The 23,774-nt window shown below is 45.0% G+C and overlaps 2 protein-coding genes across 3 annotated transcripts in view; one reads left to right on the forward strand and one right to left on the reverse strand.

Moving 5' to 3' along the window:
- The window catches only part of LOC121446965 (cysteine protease ATG4B), a 40,597-nt gene extending 29,133 nt beyond the window's left edge, over window positions 1-11,464 (reverse strand). The window contains exon 1 of the mRNA XM_041649892.1: window positions 11,377-11,464. Within this exon, the coding sequence (XP_041505826.1) occupies window positions 11,377-11,386 (10 nt within the window). The 5' untranslated portion in view covers window positions 11,387-11,464. The remainder of the gene's footprint in view (window positions 1-11,376) is intronic.
- Window positions 11,465-11,474: 10 nt separating this feature from the next.
- LOC121446966 (peroxynitrite isomerase THAP4) overlaps window positions 11,475-23,774 on the forward strand; it is a 40,285-nt gene continuing 27,985 nt past the window's right edge. The window contains exons 1-2 of one of the 2 annotated variants that reach the window (XM_041649894.1): window positions 11,475-11,675; window positions 14,405-15,534. In XM_041649894.1, the coding sequence (XP_041505828.1) occupies window positions 11,668-11,675; window positions 14,405-15,534 (1,138 nt within the window). In that variant the 5' untranslated portion in view covers window positions 11,475-11,667. Of the gene's footprint in view, window positions 11,969-14,404; window positions 15,535-23,774 lie in introns of both variants that reach the window. The other variant, XM_041649893.1, reaches the window with a different exon arrangement.

Below are 23,774 nucleotides of genomic sequence, written 5' to 3' on the forward strand. Positions count from 1 at the left end.
CTTTCCTCACGGGGCCGGGAAGTCAGGGCTGTAGAGCTCTGAACCACCCAGGAGTGCTGGAAGCACACTCCACAGGGCCAGCCTTCTTCAATCCTTGAAATGATGAAACACTTTGAGAAAAGAAATCCATTCTGTTCCTAGATGGGAGTGTAACAATGTACAGGAGACTCTAATCAAACATGTTTCTTCCCCAAAATAGATTCTAACCCAAGAGACTTTCCTCGAGAAAAACATGTAGTACTGGTGTGATGGCACACCTTCAATCTCAACACTCTGGAGGCAGAGACAGGTACATATCTGTGAGTTCCAGGGCAGCCAGGCACTAAAGTTGGGTAAGACAGTTTAAAAAAGAAAGTACACACACACACACACACACACACACACACACACACACCATTTAGAGCAGAAAGCCACTATGCTACCAGAACAAGTGACTTAGACCTTTCACCTTGGAAAATCAGCACCTAAGGCTCCACGGCCTCAAAGACTCCAACTAGAAGGGCACACGAAGGCTCTCTCATCCTTTTGCTGTTACAGGCATCCCACTGGTCTGGAAGACAGGAGGAAAATCATGCCACCATCCCAGAATACCACACCTTACACGGGAATACCCACAGTGTCAACTGAAACACACACACACACGATTGAGAGGCTATTCATAAAGCATCATTCAGGCAAAGCTGACAGGGAAGAGAAATTTCTAACCTTCTGGATCTACATTAAGTGAAAAAGGAGGTTTTCAAACCCAGGCTCTAATTAGGACTGAGACTTGCTCTTGGAGGGAGAGCCCACACTTGGAGTCACATAGAACATGAAACACTTCTCTAAGCTTCTATCACCTAACCCAAGAAATGGGCACCACTAGCTCTGTCCAAGGGGACGAGAACCCAGACAACGTGCCCACCAGCACAAGGGCTCTCCCCCTCAACACCAACTGGCCTCTCCACCTCTCCAGAGGTTCTTCAGTTCAACTGCACTGCCCTTGGTACAATCTTTTTATATCCCAACGTATGTCACTAACAAAGCATTATGAATGGCTACAGAGACAGAGAGAAAAGAGTTTCCAAACCCCCAAGCAACAAGTAAATTTGTCATTAGACAACATGCAGAAGTAAGATGTCCAAGAATCCTCTGCCCTATGAAAGAGCTCTTCCATTTGAAGAGCGCCCTAGTGTAGGACTTTCCCACCCTCTCCCTGGGATTTCTGTGATCACAAATGAAAGAGAAAATGTAAAGTGTTTTTTAATAATACGACATCTTAGCTAGGAAAGGTACTATGATTTAATATAGTTTATCTGACAGTCAGAAAAATGGAGAATTGTGCTCAATGAATGGAACTAACCACACAAATTACTTAAGCACAAATTACACTGTCATTCAAGCAGGGAGAATCACAAAAACATACAGCCAGTGGGTCTTTTAGTTTACTGCAATATATCTCATATTGCGGAGTAATATTTTGTACACTGTGAAGATGTGTCTCTGCCTAAAGCACCTTCTGATTGGTTTAATAAAGAGCTTAATGATCAATAGCTAGGCAGGAGAGAATAGGTAGGACTTCCGGTGGGAGAGAGGAACTCAGGAAGAATCTGATGAATGTGGACTAAGCTAGCCAGATTTGGAGGGAATTGGACATACAGTATGGAAGAGGTAATGAGCCATGCATGTGGAATTAATATAAACAGGTTAATTTAAGTTATAAGAGCTAGTAGGGAACAAGCCTAAGACCAAACTTTCATAAAGTCTGTGTTATTATTTGGGAACTGGAGGTCCAAAGAAAGTCCCAGAACAATCTCTTGTATTTTGAAGTTAAGAATGATGGCTCAGCACTTGGAAGTCTAAGGAAGGAGAAACATTTGAGTTTGAGGCCAAGTCCCTATCTCAAAAGTTTGTGATTTTTTTTTTAACCGACCTATGTTTACACTTATAAGTTCAGCAGAAGAATCCTTTCCTTTGAAAAATTCTTTTGATTAAAACAACAGTCTGCATGTAGAGGGAAGTAAGAATTTTCACTGTTAGAAAACTCTGCTTTAATATATACTCCACAGACTGTCTCCATCTAAATCCACTGCTATGAGGCTGGGGATAGAGCTCAATTAGTAGGATGCTAACATAGTTCACAGGAAGCCCTTGGTTTGCTCTCCAGTACCACATATATTTGGTGAAACATTTATAATCTTAGTCTGTAATCTGAAGGGAGGTAGAAGCAGAAGGATTAGAAGTTCAAAGTTACCCTCCATTAACTGGGACAGAAGCATTTCAAATTTTCAGTGTTTGCCTGTACACAATAGGATGATGGTAGTGGTACAGCCACTAATCCTAACAGTAGGGAGACAAAAGGAGAAGACTCTCTGAGTTCAAGGCCAGCCTGGTCTACAAAGCTAGTTCCAGGACAGCCAGAGACACAGAGAAACCCTGCCTTTAAAAAACAAAACAAAACAAACAAACAAACAAACAAACATGACACCGCATCTCATTGAAAAAGGACCAGGACCCAAATTCAAATATGAAGCTTACTTAGGTTTTATCTACACACTTTATACACAGCCTGACACTAACTTAAATGTGTGTGTGTGTGTGTGTGTGTGTGTGTGTGTCTACATGTGTGCAACGTGTTAGTGCCAATGGAGGCCAAAAGAGTGCATCAGATCTGGAGCTAAAGTCACAGAAGGCTATAAGCTTACAGAAAGCTAGGTGCTAGGAACTGAACTCCAGACTTCTCACAGAGTATTAAGTTCTCATATCTGCTAAGCTACCTCCAGTCCCCTGAAATTAATTTCATAAAATCTTTTAATGTGATAGTGGTTTTAAAAATCTGATTATTTTTTCCTATTTGTTTTTACAGTACTAGGAACCGAACTGAACACATGCTCGGCAGACATTCTACCCAGAACTACATCTCTGTCCCTCTTATTTTACTCTTTATTTTGAAAAACTGTAAGCTCAGGCTAGTCTTAAAACTTACTCTGTAGCCCAAGCTAGCTTTGAACTTGTGATCCTCCTGTCGTAACCCGCTAAGTAGCAAGGGTTACAGGCTCAGGCACTAGATTCACTGTTGGCTTTCTTTTAGATGAGACAAAGTCTCACACTGTATTGTAACTAAGACTAACCTTGAACTACATAACCCAGGTTGGCCTCAACCTAGTGAAAATCCTTGTCTCAGGATCTTCAGCTGAGGGATTATAGGCATGAGTGATTTCCAGTTTTTAAAAGTGTTTTCTTGGTTGTTCTTTACTCTTTACGGGGAGGGGCCCGCTACCCATTTCCCCAATAAATCACACACGAAGGCTTTTTATGAATGCCCAGCCTTAGCTTAGCTTGTTGCTAGTCAGCTTTTCTTAACTTAATTACCCCTTCTACCTTTTGCCTCTGGGCTTTTTCCTCTTACCTTCTGTATCTCTTTCTTTCGTTCTCACTCTGAAGCTGGCCATGCAGCTGGGTTACTGGCCTCTTCTTTTCTTGCTCTTGGTCTCTTGTGCTCCCAGATTTCTCCTTCTATTGACTCTCTCTGCCTGCCAGTCCCGCCTCACTATTTCTCCTGCCTCACTATTTCTCCTGCCTCACTATTTCTCCTGCCTCACTATTTCTCCTGCCTCACTATTTCTCCTGCCTCACTATTTCTCCCGCCTCACTATTTCTCCTGCCTCACTATTGGCAGTTTAGTTCTTTATCTGAACAATCAGGTGTTTTAGACAGGCAAAGTAACACAGCTTCCCAGAGTTAAACAAATGCAATATAAAAGAAGGCCACGCATCTTTGCATCATTGAAACAAATGCTCCACAGCATAAACAAGTGTAACACATCTTAAATAATATTCCAAAACAGAGTCTCAGTAAAACCCCTAGGCTGGCCTCAAATTTATAATCCTCCTGCCTCAGCTCTTGAGTACTGGGATTACAGACATACAGTATCACACATGGCATAAAGAGTTTGGGCATTTCATGGCTTCTGTTTGTAGACAAGATTTCATGAATTTGAGGTTGGTCTAGAACTCCCTATACAGTCAAGGATGACCTTAAACTTCTGATCTACCAGCCTTCACCTCCAGGGAAGTACTTGAATCACAGGTATAGGGCACCATGTCTAGTTTCACTGAATGCTGGAGATTATGAGCATTTTGAATACTTAGTTTGAATTAGGTAAGCTCAACTTGTAGTTGAGAGATAGGCAAGTCAATAATAATTCCAATTCTGTTTCACTGGTTACTAACCATGTGCCGACACCATGTGTGGCCCTAGAGACATGAGCATTAAATGTTGGTTCTGTCTGTAAGAAGCAGACAGCATGGCTGCTTAGGTGTTGCCTCTCAACAGCTCTTTATATTTTATTTTATTTTTTGAGACAGTCTCACTGTACAGCTACAGCTGGTCTAGAACTCAGAAATCTACTTACCTCTGCCTCCTGGGTGCTGCAATGAAAGGCATGCACTACCACAAGCAGTTAGTATTTATTTTGGTGTGTGCGGTGGTGTGTGAGGAGCTACACACACAAGTGTGTTGAGAGCAGAGGCTGCTGCACTTCACTTTTATGAAGATGCTAAGGATCAAAACTCAGATCCTCATGCTTGTTCAACAAGTCCTATACCGACTGACCATTCCCCTAGTCACCAACACTCTGAACTAGGAGCATGTTTGTATACACAATGCTAGAAATAGGTAGAGAGGTCACCCAAACCACTTGGGCCTTCCACCTCTCTATACCAGCAGACTTGGGGCTCCCTCCCTGGCTTCTCGTATTTCCTATTCATGTGCAGACCCTGGGCAATTTCATCCGATAACAGCTTCTGCACATCTTCAGTATAGAGTTATTCCCTTAGCTCCCAGCCTATGTAACCAAAGGTCCCTTAACAACACTACTTGGACATCTAACAGGCACCTCACACTCAGCAAGAACAAAACCAGTCTGGACAAGTCTTTACCACACATCTGGATTCTAAGTTCTTCCAAGATACAGCATCTCTTTCCCTGTCTTATTGAGGCAGACTTTTACCTTCTGGCTTCATCCCTCTTCAGTACATTCTCAACAACAACAACAACAACAACAACAACAACAAAAAAAAAAAAAAAAAACCCAGGAAGACCAGCAAGATGGCTAAGTGAATAAAGGGACTTGCCTGCAACCTGAATTCAATTCCACATGGTAGAAAGAGAGAACTGTCTGCCATGCATTTATCCTATGACCTCCACTCCCATGCTGTGGCATGTATAAGTGTGCGCCAACCACACACACAAACCTTCTCAATATGATGGATCTCATGCCCAACACTAGAAATCTAGCCAACTACCTGAGGCTTGTAATGCCATGGATCTTAGAGAACCTACAATCGGTACATTACGACAGCAACATAATTCCTAGCAACAATCCAAACATTTACCCATATTTCCATAGATAAGCATAGTTCTCACCCAACAAGGAAACTTCTCAACAGATGGAAACCACTACAGAAAAACATAACTGATCAAAATGCAGAAAACAAGTGACCATGTGATACCCATCCATAACTGTTACATCTACAACATAGCTCCTGCAATTATGGCTCAGGGATCATAGGGAAAGAAGGGGCCAAAAGACCAGAAAATTTGCTGTGAGGGTACATCTCTTAGAAATGTCAGAAGTACCCATAGCGGCTAATGAGCATGCTGCCTAAACAAAACCCAAACAAGGACCATGTCATAGAAGAGTAGGAATGATAGAAAAATAGGTATACTAAATATTTTACATTGGTATGGAGTTTTGTATAGTGATTTTTGACATACTGTATATATGTTTCTACTCTTGTTTAAGGTATTGTACCTATGTAGCTCATTTTAAAATGTAAAGTTCTAGTCCTTAAAGGCTATTATTACAAACTGTTTAAGATAATTAAGAAATGTGGGTTAGATAGTCATTTATAAATAACAATCAAATTTGTGGCCATGTTGGTATGTTTTTAAGATTAAACAAAGATATAATAGATAGACGGTCTTCAAACACTTCAGAGACCTACAGAATATGGCATTTAAAATGTTTTAATAACATAAGTCTTTTCACGACAGTGAGACATGTCTGCTCTGGCAGCATCAATTTACTTCAAAAAAAAAAAAAAAGAAAAAAAAAGGATGATGGGCATCAAAGAACTTCCATACGGAGTTTGTTTTCCTTGTGGCAAAATTGGCTACTGGGCAAGAAACTGTCCTTGCCTCAGCTGCTGACAGAATGGAGTCCAAGCTGAACAAGCAGGTCACAAATGAAAGAGACTGCAGAACTTTGCCAAGATAAGGTAGGCAAGTCCTTCAAAATTCCCGCTTCACAGAATGTTGGTCAGATATTCTAGGACTATTGGTCAAAGGTAGATACTGCAATGTTGCAGAGGAACCTTGGGTGACTACTGAGGCAGCCAGCTGCTTCTGTCTTTTCTATAGTTTTGGAAGTTGTTCCCTCCAGACTTACTGTTTACTCAGGTAATATTATATCCTTCTTGGGTCTCATAGGTTGAAGACTTGATTGTTATAGTTACAGTTTTCCTTGTTACCAGATCCTGAAAAGTAACTCACAAAAGAGGTGTAAAGTGTATAAGGTTGAGAGACATAAAAGTTTAAATAGTTTATCAAAGAATTTTTTTTTTTTTTTGGTTTTTTTCGAGACAGCCTTTCTCTGTGATTTTGGAGCCTGTCCTGGAACTAGCTCTTATAGACCAGGCTGGCCTCAAACTCCCAGAGATCCGCCTGCCTCTGCCTCCCAAGTGCTGGGATTAAAGGTGTGCGCCACCACTGTCCAGCAAAGAAAATGTTTTGAAATCTTAAAAAAGATAATCTTTTGGGTTAGCAATACAAGTTAGGATAGAAAGTGAATTAGGGTACGGAACTCTGGACTCACTGAGATAGATAACAGTTTCTCTGAATTCACCAAATGCAGATGGACTGGACATTGTGAATGTAATTCCAACCTGATAATCGTTCTTGTTGTATATAGTTTTATTTATTGTGTTAAGAGTTAAAACCTTCCCTTTTTATTTAGAAAAAAGGGAAATGTGGGATATTTGTACACTAAGTGAAGATATATTAATAAGATGGGTATAATAAAAAGCTGAATGACCAAATAGCTCAGCAGGAGGTACAGGTAGGACTTCTGGGCAGAGAGAGAATTCTGGGAAGAGGAAAGGCAGTCACCAGCAAGACATGGAGTGGAAACAGGAGGTACAAGATGAAAGATAGGTAATTCCACATGGCAGAACATAAGTTAACATAAATGGGTTAATTTAAGTTACAAGAGCTAGCTGGGGCAAGCATAAGCTAAAACCCAAGCTTTCATAATTAATAAGTCTCCATGTCATTATTTGTGAGCTGGTGGCCAACAAAAAAAGCTTGCTACAAAGGGAGATATGTCATGGAGACCCAGTCCTAGAAAAAGAACTACAACCAGCCAGGCGGTGGTGATACACACACCTTTAATCCCAGCAGAGGCAAGTGGATCTCAGTTTGGCCTGGTCTATAATGCTAGTTCCAGGACAGCTAGGGCTACATAGAGAAACACATTTCAAAAAACAACAACAACAAAATTTCAAGAGAACTACAGCTAATGAAGGAATGCCAAAAGCAGGAGAAACAGTCTTCCCTGGAAGAGCCTCCCCAACTGGTTATCCAGGATCAAACGGTCAATCCTAAACTCATATATATATATATATATATATATATATATATATATATATACACAATAGAGATTGTGTAGGTTTTATTTATATACTTAGAAACACACATATATATTTCAATTTTAAAAGATAAATACAAATGTTTTTTTAAAAAAATCCCAGAACAAGTCTGTAAATTTTCACATACTCCTCCCAAACCTTCCAAAGAATTCTACTCAGAATAAATGCCTGAGTCCTCACTGTGCCCAAGTAAGGATCCATGACTGAACCCAAATAATCTTTCTCCATCTTTGCATTAAAAAAAAGAAGAAGAAGAAAAGAAAAACTAAGGTAGGCAGTGGTGGTGCAGGCATTTAATCCTAGCACCCCAGAGGCAGAGACAGGCAGATCTCTTGAGTTTCAGGCCAGCCTGGTCTACAGAGTGAGTTCCAGGACAGCCAGGGCTACATAGAGAACAGACAAAATAGTCTCCAAAAACCAAAAACAAAATAAACAAAAATATAAACTATGTGTAGGTGTGTGTCTGAACGTGAGTGTAGCTACCTGAGGATGTCAGAGGCACTGGCTCCCTTTGACCAGAGAAACAAGAGCTGCTTGACATAGGTACTGGGAACTAAACTAGGGTCTTCTAGAAGAGCAGCAAGTTAGTTCCTTAACCACTGAGTCATCTCTCCAGTTCTCTAACTCACTTAACTCTCAGGTTCTTGGGCACACCAACCTCCCTGGTGCTCTTCCAGCAGTTCACTTACGTCTGCCTGTCTGTCTGTTTTGGTCTTGGTAAGAATGCACTTACAGGACGGGTGGAGTGTTGCACCATTGCCTTTAATCCCAGCACCCAAATAATCTTTCTCCATCTTTGCATTAAAAAAAAAAAGAAAGAAAAAGAAAAGAAAAACCAAGGTAGGCAGTGGTGGTACAGGCATTTAATCCCAGCACTCAGGGAGGCAGGTGCAGGCAGGTCACTTGAGTTCAAGGCCAGCCTGGTCTAGAGCTAGTTCCAGGACAGCTAGGGCTGTTACACAGAGAAACCCTTTCTCAAAAACCAAAAAAAGAATGCACTTTCAGAGAGCTAGAGGTGGATAAATGTAAAAGGGTTTGGAGTGAGGAGAGGGAAGGGGAAAATAATGAATGAATCTCAAAAAATTAAAAATATACTTTCAAAGAGCGATTTTTCTTGGCTATCCTGCTACAATCCCGATCCCCTATAAGTTGGCCCACATCACTCTCCCATATGAGCACCATCCAATCCTACACACTCCTGGTCTCCTGCAGAGAAGGTCAGCTACTTCAAGTCACCATTTTTCTTTATGGTCCACTTTTCTAGTCCAATGTCTAGATTAAATTCCTGACACTCAAGGAATTTATAACCAAGTAAGGTAGAGCATGGTAGCTCACGCCAGCCTGGTCTACAGTGAATACTAGGACAGCCAAGATTTGGACACAGAAGGAGGAAGGAAGGGAGGGAGGGAGGGAGGGGGGAGGGAGAAGGGGGAGAAGGGAGGGAGAGAGAAAACACAATTAGAAGAACAACTAGTCATATTACAATGTGGAGAAGGCAGAATTTTCAAGGACCCCCCTCCCCAGGGATTAGTGGGTAGACCATAAAAGGCCATCAAGCAAGCACTACATCAGGAGAAAAACTGCCCCATCATACCCTAAAAAAATTGTGTTTTTATCAGCACTAACACAGGTCTTCAAACACAAGTGTCTTTTTGAGTTTGATCTGTCAGCAGCATTCACTCCCCACTTAAGGTCCCATATGGTGTGGGATACTTTGACACTCCTGAGGCTGCCCAACAACACTATACCTTGAATCAGAAGACAGAGCCAGCACCTAGCCGACAAGAATTGGCCATAGATAAGCCAGCAATTTTTTTTTATTTTTTTTTAATATTTATTTATTTATTTATTATGTATAACAGATGGTTGTGAGCCACCATGTGGTTGCTGGGAATTGAACTCAGGACCTTTGATAGAGCAGGCAATGCTCTTAACCACTGAGCCATCTTTCCAGCCCCATAAGCCAGCAATTTTGACAGAGAAGACATCCAGGAAAGAAAGGGCAGGGGACTGGAGCCTGAGCTTCCTCCTGGTTCTGGGGCAAGGGATGAGAAGTCTGTAGCGGGGTATTCCACCAAAAAAGCTAAGTCAGGTCGATGCTCTGAACTAGCAGGTTTTTACCCCAGCCTTAAGCTCTGGAGTCTTATTGATATATAGAAAGATAAAGACTTAAAGCAGCTGTCCGGACAAGAAGCCCTGCCAGGCTAAGGCGTGAGAGGCCAGACGGCTTTGAGGGGGGCGGGGGAAATGTGTGTAGGCTGTAGGCTATAATTAAAATAACAATAGACTCACGTGGGGCCGACAAGCCAGAAAACTTCATGTAAATGTGCTTAACTTGAACCATTTTCACCTTAAAGGTAATACAACTATGAAATTCCATCTTAACGTAAACATCTCATATTAAGAGCTTTAGGTATCTAAAAAACATCTACAAAGAAAGTGGAATTGAGTGGTGCTCATCTTTAACCCCAGCACTGGGGAAGCACAAGCAGGCAGATTTCTGTGAGTTTGGGGCCAGCAAGGTCTACATATCTAAGAGTTCCAGACCAGACAAGATCGGTTTAAGACGGTAAGGCACTGTCTTAAAAAAGGTGGGGGATGAGGGATAACTAAAGAACTCTATGTTTTATTCACCCCATACCTCCAGCAAGCATTATGGCAGTTTCAGTTATCCAGTCTTAAAAAAAAAAAAAAAAAAAAAAAAAACTAACTTCACAAATTTACACCTGGTTCATGCTTCTTGGGGAGTGAAGGTTTCTGCTTCCTCCAGCCATTTAAAACGCTGAAAAGATAGACGCCACAAACTACTGAGATGCGGATTAACGGTAAGCACCACTCCCAAGAAAGAGTCAATTTCATCTCTGGTGCAGCTGTCAGTCAAGATAAACACCAAAAGCAATGCCATTCAAGACAGGTACAATTAAACCAGGTGGCAGGATTCCTTCACAAAGGAGTGGATTTTTGAAGACAAAGCAGCTCTTTAAAAAAATTAATTAAACAAATGAAAACTCTAATGCTGATGGGGGAATTAAAGAGAGATCCGTTGGGGGGGGGGCGTGGATATTTTTAGGTCTATTAGCAAACGATGTATTTGGTAGATTTACATCTCCAAGACCAGCTCGCCTGGAAAAACAAAGAGCCGTACTCTCTCTCTCTCTCGAGCTTCGGAAGCAAGAGCCAGTTAAGAAACACCACCCACACTTCACCCGGTATTAGGACGCCAAGAAATCAAAGTAGGATGCGACTGAATCACGCTCTCCAGCCGCAGAAACAGAAGCGTGGATCACCTACACAGGTTATCGAACTTTAAAGACAAAAGATGTGCATCTTGTGACTGCTGGAGCATCAGTCAACAACTTGACAGAAGTTAAAGAGCTCGGCTTCCTCGCTCGGGCAAGGAATGGCCTAGCTCCGCGACGCACGGGTCCGCCCCGAACACCAATGTGCCGGCATCCTGATCGTCGCTCAGGCTCCCTGTCCTCCCTCCCAGAGCCGGGAGCCCGCAGGCTGGGGCGCTCCCCGAGGGCCTCAGCGGCGTCGGAGGCCGCGCCGTTGATGGGTGACCCCGAGAACCGGGTGCGGAGCGCAGCGGGGAGGCGCGGTCCGCCCTGCTAAACACACCGGCCTCCGCCCCACCGGGCGGCCTCAGGAGCCCGCCCGCGATGGGGCAGGCGCCCGCCCTCCTCACCTGCGTCCATCTTCCCAGTCGGGTCGCCGACTGACCGTGGTGTCGCTCCGACGGACTACTGCGCGACACGGCGACGGGAAGCCGCGGTACCCAAGCGCGGCGCAGCGGAAGCGCGGGCGTCGCCATCTCGCCGTACGGCGGTGGGAACGCGGGGGCGGGGCCTCGGCGCAAGTGGGTCCTGACCGGACCCGATCGCCCCGCCCTCCGCCGCCCCTTCGGAAGCACCCAGGAGCCGGCCCGAGCAGCGCTCGTCCGGCGCAGCCATCTTTCCGTACAGACGGCAACCCGCGCATGTCTCGGTACGGACTCGCCGCCCGTTGCGGCCACGACGCTCGCGCCGTGGCCCGGCCGCCCGGGCGCAGCGTGGTGCGGGCGGCAGCGCGCAGCCATCTTGCCGTACGGCTCGGCCGCGGCCCACGTCCCGAGCCGTGTCGCCGCGCTCCCTCGGGGCGGGTCGGACCAGCGGGCGGGCGGCAAGGACCGGAGACTGGCGGCGCCTACGACCGAGGCCCGCAATGGTGATCTGCTGCGCGGCCGTGAACTGTTCCAACAGGCAGGGCAAAGGCGAGAAGCGCGCTGTCTCCTTCCACAGGTACGCGGCCCGCCTCCGGGTCCGCCACGCCCCCGCCCGGGCCGGGCCCGTGGGGAAACTGAGGCCGCGCGGTGGGTCGGGCTCGGGGGACCGGGTGCTGGGGGACGGCTAGCCGAACGCAGCTGAGGTGGGCGGACGGGTCGTGGATCTTTGTGACCTTGGCCCGGACCGCCGGCTCTGGGGACCAGCGCGGCCGTGCCTCGGGTAAAGCGGCCGAAGGGCCCCCGCCGCCACCTCCACCCACCGGCGCCGCACTGATTTGGGCTGGCGCTGCCAGTTTCAGGAGCATCCTGCAAGGGCGCTTTCTCGGGTTAATCCTGCTCTTAGGTTTCGAGCAGTTCTCCGCTCTTGCCTCGGCGGGGCAGCTCGCTTGGAGGTGTGTGGCAGGAGTGCGGCCCGGCGTACGCAGCTCTACTTCCTGCATCCATAGCCCACATCGCTCTCCTCCGGGGGTCCTGCGGCCAGGGCACTGGCACTGAACACCTCCCGCATGCTGCATTCCGGTAGAGACCAGCGGGAGGACCGTGGAAGGGCTTTCTGGACGGGTCTCGGGTGGCCCCCGGGGCGGGCCGCGCCTTCCTAGGGCTTTCAAGACTCCCCATTTCAGTAGGTCCTCTCCTGTGATTTCCAGCAGGAGTTACAGCGAGCGAAGGGACTCTGCCTTAGAAGCCGCTTCGCACGTCCTACCTCTTGGTACTTGTTAAAATTTGAAGATGGGAATGGCACGTGTCTGTTGAAAGTTCACAGGGTTTCATTGAGTCTCGGGTCTTTGGGGTCTGGTTCAAAACAGAACCTAGTAACATTAAACAATCTTACAAATTAACCAGAATGTTTCCGTAGCAATTCTAGTTAAAACATGCCCCAGAAGTTTTGTTAACAATTTTTGAAAAGGAGGCAGAGTTGCAAGGACTACGGCTTAGCATTCCCTCTGTGCTAACATCGGTAGATGGTACCCGAATTGGGGGCGGGGGAACTTGAGGAATCAAGCTCACAACACAGTGAGAAATAGAGTTAGAAGGTCGCGTTGCTTAGAACATCCAGATCCATCCTGTTAGGGCCGGTCTTGATCCACAGCTGTCTCCTGAAGGCTGGAAGACTTCAGGTGGATCGCGGCCACCAACCCTACAGACCCTCCCTTAATAAGTCATCAGTAAATAGCTTCATTAGAAGAGGGAAGAAATTAGGTATGTTATTGAGCATCCCTATTTTTTCATTTTCCTTTTATGACGCATACAACATAAATTTGCCATTTTTATTATTGGGGTGTTTTGTTTTTTTGCTGTTTGTTTTTGGTGTTTTGAGACAAGGTCTCATTGAATAGCTTTGTTGGCCTAGAACTCACTGTTACAGTCTGTGCAGATCTCAGACTGACAGCAGCCCTCCTGCCTCTGCCTCCCAAGTGCTAGGATTATACATGCACGACACCACAAGCAACTTTTTATTTATTTTATTTTATTTGAGACTCTACATAGCCCTGAACTCACTATATAGACCAAACTGGCCTTGAACTCTCAGAGGTCCAACTGCCTCTGCCTTCCAAGAGCTATACTTCTAATCTTCCAGCTCCTTTCCATCTGTTTCTTTTCTTTCTTTCTTTCTTTTTTTTCTGAGACAAAATCTCAGGCTAAGGACGTAGCTAAGGATGACGCTGGCCTGAGTCATCCCACCCTCCTCACCTCCTGAGTACTGGAACTACAGGTATACACTACAACCGCTGGCTCACGGTTAGTCTGGAGCTTTGGGGCTTTATGCTGAAGCAGTTTCTTTTTTTTTTTTTTTAAATATTTATTTATTTATTATGTATACAATATTCTGTGTGTATGTCTAAAGGCCAGAAGAGGGCACCGGACCTCATTACAGATGGTTGTGAGCCACCATGTGGTTGCTGGGAATTGAACTCAGGACCTTTGGAAGAGCAGGCAATGCTCTTAACCTCTGAGCCATCTCTCCAGCCCCTGAAGCAGTTTCTTAAAGCTAGCTGTTGCCTCACTACTTGAGCCTCAGCTATTTCCTGGTGTCTGGCTCCCAGCTCCGTTGCCTTGCTTCTCATTAGGGTTCTAGCAACCAGACCCTGCTTTTCAGGTACTGGAAGATTTGATCAGTAGTCCACTTGGGAAAGCTATTTCTGGTTGTCTGGGTTCTACCTGCTGTCTCTGAGCATCCTTTGTGCCCAGGATCAATTGCCACACCTAGGAGGAGTGTCTTTAGTTCCTCTCTACCCTATAGACTCAGGGTCCAAAAGATATACAGGAGGGCTTTCTCCTTTCCATTTCAGTAATGATCTGCAAGACGGTCCTGAAATCCTTATGAGTTTTTAAGTGGATGACATCAGTATGGGTTTGGATGCCTGCAACAATACTTGATTTGCTGTTATCGACGATAGTTTTAAGGAAGGTCATCTCAGTATTTCTAAGTACTTTGTTGTGTGTCCTGCAGATTCCCCCTAAAGGATTCCAAACGACTGATCCAGTGGTTAAAAGCTGTTCAGAGGGATAACTGGACCCCCACAAAGTATTCGTTCCTCTGTAGTGAGCATTTTACCAAAGACAGTTTCTCCAAAAGACTGGAGGACCAGCATCGCCTTCTGAAGCCCACAGCTGTGCCCTCTATTTTCCACCTGTCGGAGAAGAAGAGGGGGGCAGGAAGCCATGGCCATGCTAGGAGAAAGACCATGAGGGGCCACACAAGCACAGCAACAGGGAAAGGAGCCGTAGGTTCCTCACTGCCTTCAACAGATAACTTGATGGCCAAGCCTGAGTCTCGAAAGTTGAAGCGAGCTTCTCCACAAAGTGATGCCGCCCCCAAGGCCACTCCAGGTGCTGTCTGTCAAGAGCAGGGGCAGTCCCTGGAAAGAACTCCAGGAACTGGACTGGCTGTCCCTCTGGCCACCCACCAGAAGGAAGCAGAAGTGTGTGCTACAGAGGCTGACCACCAGAAGGCCTCTTCCTCTGATGATGCAGGTGGGGCAGACAAGAGTGGCATCTCCATGGACGACTTTACGCCCCCGGGATCTGGAGCTTGCAAGTTCATTGGCTCACTTCATTCTTATAGTTTCTCCTCCAAGCACACTCGAGAGAAGCCGTCTGTCCCCCGTGAGCCCATTGACCGAAAGAGGCCCAAGAGAGATATGGAGCCAAGGTGCAGTGGGAATAGTGTGGCCCAGAGTCCCCCAAGTTCCTCACTTACAGCCACCCCTCAGAAGGCTTCCCAGAGCCCCTCTGCCCCTCCTACGGATGTAACTCCAAAGCCAGCTGCAGAAGCTGTGCAGAGTGAGCACAGCGATGCCAGTCCCATGTCCATCAATGAGGTCATCCTGTCGGCCTCCGGGGCCTGCAAGCTCATCGACTCGCTGCACTCTTACTGCTTTTCGGCTCGGCAGAACAAGAGCCAGGTGTGCTGCCTGCGGGAGCAGGTGGAAAAGAAGAACGGAGAGCTAAAGAGTCTCCGGCAGAGGGTCAACCGCTCCGACAGCCAGGTTCGCAAGCTGCAGGAGAAGCTGGATGAGCTGAGGAGAGCGAGTCTCCCCTACCTCCCCTACCTAAGTGGCCTGCTGCCCCCCAGCCACGGTCAGTACTTAGCTGGTGTGCTCCCTTGCCTTCCTTACTCTGACTAGGAGAGGTTGTCCTGCTGTGTGCCTGATGTCTCTGGGCTCCACATTCCTTGTGATCTCATGACTATGCTCATTGGCCAGGGAACCCAGGGTATTGGAGACCTAGTCACAGGAAAGGCCTGTGTGCGTGAAGATTTAACATTGCAAGTGGCCGGGCGTGGTGGTGCACACCTTTAATCACAGCACCCAGGAGGCAGGGCAGGTGGATCTGAGTTCAAGGTCAGCCTGCTATACTTTAGTTAGTTCCAGGCTAGCCAGGACTGCAGGGAGCAGTGGTTCTCAACCGTCCTAATGCTGTGTGACCCTTTAATAGATAGTTTTTCCATGTTGTAGTGACCCCCAGCCATAAATTATTTTCATCACTACTTCATAATAACTATAATTTTGCTACTGTTAGAAATCTAATATAAATATCCGTTCTTTTTCTTTGCTCAGTGTAGCCCTGACTGTCCTGGAACACTGTAGACCAGGCTGGCCTCGAACTCAGAGATCCTCCTACCTGAGATCCTCCTACCTCTGCCTCCCCAGTGCTGGGATTAAAGGCTATGCACCACCACTGCCCTTCATATATCTGTTTTCTGATGGTTTTAGGCAGCCTCTGTAAAAGAGCCTTCAATCCCCCAAAGGGGTCACAACTTACAGGTTCAATGTTGAGATCCACTGACATAGGGAGCTTTTTTTCTTTTCTTTCTCTTTTTCCTTTCTTTCTTTTTTTTTTTTTTTTAAGCTGGGCTTGGGGTTTGAGACAGGGTCTCACTATGTTACTCTGACCATCAGACTTGACAACAAGATCTCTTTACTTTTTGAGCCTTCTCATCTGCCCCTTTATTTTACTTTTGAAAACTCATTTCTAGGCTGGGCATGGTGGCACATAACTATAGCCCTCAGAACCCGGGAGGTAGAGGCAGGTGGATCTGTGAGTTCAAAATCAGCCTGGTCCATATAGATCCATGTCAGCCAGGCTATATAATGAGACTCTTATCCCCAAAAAGAAAAAAGAAAAAAAATGATTTTGATTACTCGGTATTCCTTTACAGAGTAAGGATGCGTGGCTAGTGTTCAGTGCATACAGAAAACTTTTCTGACCACATTCACTTTGTCAGTATCAACCTTTGCCAGGACAGGTGTGATGGATTGGTCTGCTAGAGCAATCTTTAGGGCCTCCTGACTCTGGAGAGAGCATCCTAGGAAGAGCAGCCTCAGTCACAAGCTGATGCGGGTGTACTCCTTTTGTAAACCCTCGCCCATAATGTTGCTTTTGGTGCCCTTTGGCTGTGACCACTAGTAGAGAACTTTCTGAGCAATTAGCCCTGGCTCTGTCTACATTGTTTCTGTTGTTATTATATTATTATATTGTTTCTTTCTCTTTGTTTTGGTTTTACTTATTCTGACTTCTGCAAAATTTCCTAAAACCTGAAGTTGAGGCTGTGAGTCTTTTCTACCTGAGGGCCCATTCTGGATTGCTTTATGCTATATTCATTCGTCACCAATACTTCGTCATCTCACTCTTGCGTCCTTCTTAATCCTAGAGCTATTTAAATGGTGACAATGGCTCTGATGTAAATAGGTTAGTAGAGGGGAGGTCATTTTTGGAGTTATTTTAAATTTTATTATAATGAGACTTAATGCTATGTCATCTTTAAGCCTGCTTTTTAAAATGTTGAGATTTCGTTGTGGCTAGCACAGTGATTTGAAAGTGAATCATCAGACCTGTCAGCAAGTGTCTTTCCTTTTGACTTGAGTTCAGAAGAAAGTGTCCTCTCTACTGGCTGGCTACAATACATTGCTCTTTTCCTGACTGAGTCTGAGACCTTGGCCTCCTGTGAGTTGGAAGAGTGTTGCCTAACTTCTGGTAAGGTATACAGTCAACTGATTTCTAGAAAGGCGAGGCACTCTCTCAAACACCCTCCTGCGATTCCAGAGGTGCCTGTGTCCTCTGGGTGTCTGTCAAGTTAGTTTGGGTTAATCTTTTGAGGTAGGGTCTCACCGCGTAGCCCAGACCGGCCTTGAACTTGTGGTTGTCCTTCAGCCTCAACTTCCCAAGTGCTAAGATAGCACACCTGAACCACCACACTTCTCTGTATTTGTCAAATTTTGCCTTAGATTTCAAACCCTTGTTAGGTGTGTACATCTTCCCGATGACCATGAGCACAGAAAGCCTTTCTCTCATGTAAAGACATCTTGTTTTTGAGATTGAGTCTCATTTTGCTCTCTGGCTTCATTCCAGCTTTCTGTTCTGCCTCAACCTCCAGTTCCCTGAGTAGTTGGAGTCTCCAGACTTTGCTTCTACTTCAAGGCTTCCTCTCCTCCCTTCTTTTCTCCCCTCTCACGGGTGTTGTTGCCAAGTCTGACCTTGAACTACTGGTCTCTTCCCTCAGACTGACAGGCGTGGGCAACCACACCCACCCACGTTACTTCTCTATTCCTTTCATTTCAGTCTTTTCACATCACTTTATTTTATAAATAAATTTTAATTATCTTTAAGAGTTGCTTTGTAGGGTCATTTAATCTGCTTATTATCATTATCAATAAGTTGGAAATTTTATTCTTAATTTGTTAACCTTTTCCTTTTTAGTTGTTAATATGTTTGATCTTGGAGATGGTCTCACACTACAGCCCTAGCTAGCTTAGAACACAACTGTGTAACCCAGGCAACGTCAAACTCAGCAGTCCTCCTGCTTTGGCCTTCAAGTGTTTGCAAAACCTGAACCACCAAGCCCAGTTTGTTACTCTGTTTTAAAAACAAACATGCAATCCTGGGTGGGGTAGTCAACATGCTTTCAGGACTTGAAGACAAATTCAAGATTTCAAGACCATACTGGGCTATATGATATATGAATTATGTGTGTGTGTGTGTGTGTGTGTGTGTATGAGTGCATTTATGTGTAATATTCCTCTTTCTGTGACTGTAAATAGCTGATTAGTTACCATGCCTTAGCCTGTTAGATCAGATAGATAGGCTAGGGTTTCGATTTGTACTGCTTGAATTTTCACCTCTTCAAGTAACCATTAAATATTTGGTATTAAAATTAATATTCTGCTGGTTACTTTATTCACCACTGTGTATGTATTAAAGTTTGTCCTTTTTGGAAATATCTAGTGGTTTATCGGATTTTTGTTTGTTTTAGTTTTTTGTTGTTGTTTTGTTTTTAATTTATTAGCAGGGGCCAGAAGAGGGCATTGGATCCCCTGAAGTTAGATGCATGCAGTTGTGAGTGGTCAGACATGGCTGCTGGGATGTGAACCAGCATCCTCCAGAAGAACAAAAGTGCTCCTAGCATATCATTAGCCTCGCCATATCATTAGCCCTTTTTTTGTTTGTTTGTTTGTTTGTTTTTGAGAAGGTTCTCACAGCTTGGTCTGGAACTTGTTGTATAGAGGATGTCTGGCCTCAAATTCACAGGAATTACCTGCCTCTTGATTACTGGGATTAAAGGCAAGTGCCATCAGGCCCAGTATCTGGTCATTCATTCATTTATTGAAGTTCTTGTTCTAGTGCAGTTTTGAGAGAGGGCTGATTTGATTGACAGGGTTTGTTTTTGTTTCCCCTTAAAAGAAGCTTTTTCCGTCTGATTTGAAGGAATTATTCTGCCTGCTACACCAGTTGCCTTATCCATGACTTGCCCCTTCTTCAAGCGTAGTAAGAGTTCTTTGTTACCTGTTGTGTCTGCTTCGGATCTTGTCACTCTTGTGTGTTCTTTGACCTAAAAACTCAGCTTTTCAAATGTGAAATTTTGTTGTTGTTTTTTATTCTGTCTTGGTGTGTTGGAAAAGGATGGCTGGTCTTATGCAACTTTACTCAGTGAGTTAGAGGATTCCCTCTGCTGTGTAGGGACAGTGCCCAGGGCTTCCAGGAGACACAGAGGAAGTAGAAGTCAGGCACTGACTGGGGCCTGAGAAGGAAAGGATGTAGAGAGCAGAGTCTAGAGCTGGCCTGAGCACCAGGGAGGATGGTACCTCCTCCCCCACAGAAGCCAAGGCCTGGGGCACAGGCACGGAAGGGCTTAAGATGCTTTCAGGTACCAGCACAGGGCTTTGAGCAGGACCAAGCCTAAAATTGGGGTGCGAGGTCAGAGTGTGTGGAGGACTGGGTAAGGGACTGAGCAGACTTCCTTTCCAGAGGGGGTTAAGAGGGAAAAGGGCTCTAGGCAGTGTGGGAAAAGGTGGTTGTTTGTCTCCAGTCTCACCAGGGCTCTGAGGGTGGAACCCAGTGCAAAGGTAGTGTAGGAAATGTGAGCATTGACGCAGACCCAGCAATAAGTAGATAGCAGCCTGAAGGGCCATGGCCCGAGGGAAGAGAACTGTTGTTCAGGCGAGGATCCTGCAAGGCCCTAGGCAGTGTGAGACTGAGAGCCCAGAAGCCTGGAAATGGAAATGGGATGGCGACCAGGAGTCAGGCAGTCACTGCCCATCTGACTCCAGCAGTGAGGCCAGGCCCAGCTTGTGAGCCTCCAGGAAAGCAGGAGGTTCTGGACGGAGCTCTTGAGAGGATGCCCACCTTGTACTCCAGCTCTGTCAGGGCACCCACTGTTGGTTTCTTGCTCTGACCTCTCTGCTCAGATGGAATCCTCCACTGGAGAAGGAATGCCCTGGCTACTTCTTAGGTTTAAATGAAGAGGGCTGTTGATATTTGTTCATTACTTTACTAATGGACAGCTTACCCAAAATGGAGCATCTGGGCCCATGGGCTTGAGGCTGGAGCAGACTGCTCTCCAGAAGTATGGCAGATTCTTCCTCTGGGACAGGCTGCTAGCATGTCCTCCAGCTTCTCAGACCCTTACTTCAAGACCCAGAAAATGTCTGTTTTTCTGCAGCCTTTTAGAGTAATGTTTTCTGTCTTTGCCTGCTTATCCCCCTCCTGATTGCCACTACTTACCTTACTTTGAGTTATCTGTGTTGTGGTTTTTGTATTTTATTTTTTACATTGTATCATTATTCTGTGTGTGTTGGTACTTGATAACGCGGTGCATGTGTGGTGATCAGAAGCCAATTTTTAAGTCAGTTGTCCATCTATCTAGTTTTCAAGGCAGGATTTCTCTTGTTTCTGCCATTCTCCAGGCTAGATGACTGAAGGGCTTCCAAGTGAGTCTCTTGTCCCTTATCCCATCTCCTTTTAAGAGTGTTGGGATTTTTAATGCACACGTACACACACACGCACACACACATGCACACGCAAGCTAGGCTAACTGACCAGCAAGCCTGTCTTGGTCAATGCAATTGTGCCACCATACACAACTGCTTTTTTTCTTACTTTCTTTCTTTTCTTTTTTTAATTTGGGTTCTAGCAACCAAACTCTGGTTCTCATGCTCCCAAGGCAAGCATTTTACTGACTGATAAATCTCCAGCTCTCAGTCCCGTATTAACTAAGTTGTTCTTTCCCTTTTTGTTGAGCTTTATAAATGCTTTGTGTGGTTTAGATATGTCTTTCATGAGATGATACTTTGCAAAGATGCTCCCAATCTGATCTGTCTGTTCTCTTAACTGTGGGCTTTGGCAGAGTGGAAGCTGTCTCTTGGTTTGTAGGTTGGTTGGTTGGTTGAGGTGCTAGTGATTGAGCCGGTGACTTTGTATATGCCACACATGGGGTACCCCCAGCGGTGTCCCTAGCCATGGAGTTTTCAATTTTATTTTTTATTCATTTTATTTTATGTTGATGGTGTTTTGCCTACATGTATGTCTATGCATGCCTAGTACCCACCAGAGCCAGAGGAGGGCATTTGGATCTCTTGAACTGGAGTTACAAACAGTTGTGAGCCACCATGTATAGTGCCAGGAATTAAACCCAGGTCTTCTGAAAGATAACCAGTAAGTACTCTTTTTTTTTTTTTAATATTTATTTATTTATTATGTATACAATATTCTGTCTGTGTGTATGCCTGCAGGCCAGAAGAGGGCACCAGACCCCATTACAGATGGTTGTGAGCTACCATGTGGTTGCTGGGAATTGAACTCAGGACCTTTGGAAGAGCAGGCAATGCTCTTAACCTCTGAGCCATCTCTCCGGCCCCCAGTAAGTACTCTTAATCACTGGGCCAGCTCTCCAGCCCAAGATTGCAGTGGGTTTGTTTGTTTGTAGGTTTTTTGTTTTGTTTTGTTTTTAGTTTTTCCGGGATAGGGTCTCACTGTAGCTTTGGAGCCTGTCCTGGAACTAGCTCTTGCCTCAAACTCACCGAGATCTGCCCACCTCTGCCTCCTGAATGCTGGGATTAAAGTTGTGTGCTACTACCACCCGGCAAGATTTCAGTTTTAATGAAGTCAATGTGATTTCTGGAATCTGGAAGTTCTGCTACTCAACACTAACCCCTTCCTGCCCCCAAAACAGAGGTTAAAGAAAGAGACAGTTTTTTAGTACAGATCCAGACTGTGGAAGATGGGGTAAATGTTCATTATCATCTGCCTTTTTTTTTTTTTTTTTTGTCTCAGAAATGTGTATGAGATGGTGGACTGGAAATTTAGGAATTCTACCCTTCTGGCTTGGCCAGGCTCTTTGTCTCCAGACCCATTACTTCGGTAGATGTTTGCTAAGGGCTGTTTTGTCCCCTCTCTCTGGCGATCAGGGTCAGATCTGTACTACTACATGTCTGTTTACTGATTTGCAAGTATGGAAGGGCTAATCAAAGGTAGGACTAAGTGCAGCTAGTGTAGGTCATGTGATGCTGGACGCTGCCTTGCATTTGAAGCCACCCTGGGAACTTAGAAGACCCCATGAAAAGGACAGGTTCTCGGAACTGTTACTTTAATTTCATTTTGGATTTTATTTCTTTGTGTTATTTTCTGTTTTTCCGTCAGAAAGGAGTTCTTCCTTAGCTGAGCTGAGTGGGCTGCTGTGGCCTGCTCATTCTCTCTTACCAGCTTATGTGGGTCATGCTTTTGTTACTACTGCTAACAGTTCTTACCGAATCAAGGTTACCTAGATTTTCTCTGTTTCCTCCAGGAATTTTATAGCTTTGCATTTTTACATTGGGGTCTGCGGTCCATTCTGAGATAACTTTTCCACCGCAGGAGCACTATAGTAAGCACTGTGGTAAGACTGGACGTGGACTGCTTCACCAGCTTTACTTTAGTGTGGTGTTGACTGTTTCAGATTCCTTTACCTTCCCACATGCTCTTTAGAACCGTTCTGTTACTATTCCCAGAATATCTGGTGGCACTCAGACAGGCCCAGCGCTACATCTGTAGAGCAAGTTGGAAAGAACTGACAAGCTAACAATATGGTTCTCCATAAAATTCTGCATTATTTAGAGTTTATGGTATCACTTACCTAGGTTGGTACTTTCCCTCAAAATTTAAACATATTTTCATGAAAGTTACGATATCTGGATAGGTAAAGGTCCTTGTTGCCCAGGCTAATGACCTGGCTTTCGTCCTTAGGCCCCACAAGGTGGTAAGGAGAAAACAGATTTCTGCAAGTATCCTCTGACTTCCAGATGCATACCGTGGCACATGGTTGCTCAGACATGCACACATATACACACTAATAATTAATGTTTAAAATGCGTACATAAATATTTCATTAGATTTGTACCTAAATAGTCCCTTTTTAACACAAATGTGAATTTTATTATAGGTTTAATTATAAAATTCCAGTTGTTTATATAGAAAAGTGAATAATTTTTATACATTAACACTGTATAGTCCTTGCTATAATTACACTTTAGTCCCAGAAGTTTTTTTTTAAATATTTATTTATTCATTATGGATACAATATTCTGTGTGTATATCTGCAGGCCAGAAGACGGCACCAGACCTCATTACAGATGGTTGTGAGCCACCATGTGGTTGCTGGGAATTGAACTCAGGACCTTTGGAAGAGCAGACAATGCTCTTAACCACTGAGCCATCTCTCCAGCCCTCCCAGAAGTTTTTTGTACAGTCTTTAAGTTTCTTACAGTCATAATTGATGGACAAGGACACTTGTATTTTCGCTTCCAAAATCTTGTGTTTTTATCTGTTTCTTACTCTGTATTTCCTTTTCTTCTGTTGCAATAACTGGGACTTCCAAAATGACGCTAAAAAGCAGTGACCATAAGCAGCATCTTTGTATTAGTCCTGAGCCTAGAGAAAGCTTCTCCCCAGCTGTACATGTCATTGTGATACAATAAGAAATATCCAGGCACAGAGCTCCTAAAACTCTGCTCCTTCGGGATTGTGTATTGTGGGGGATGAGGATAGCATCTTCCAGTGAGTCCTGTCAG

This window comes from Microtus oregoni, unplaced genomic scaffold (assembly GCF_018167655.1).
Source record: "Microtus oregoni isolate MIOR12 unplaced genomic scaffold, Mior012 000004F_ref0000308, whole genome shotgun sequence".
In the NCBI taxonomy this organism is placed as follows: Eukaryota; Metazoa; Chordata; class Mammalia; order Rodentia; family Cricetidae; genus Microtus; species Microtus oregoni.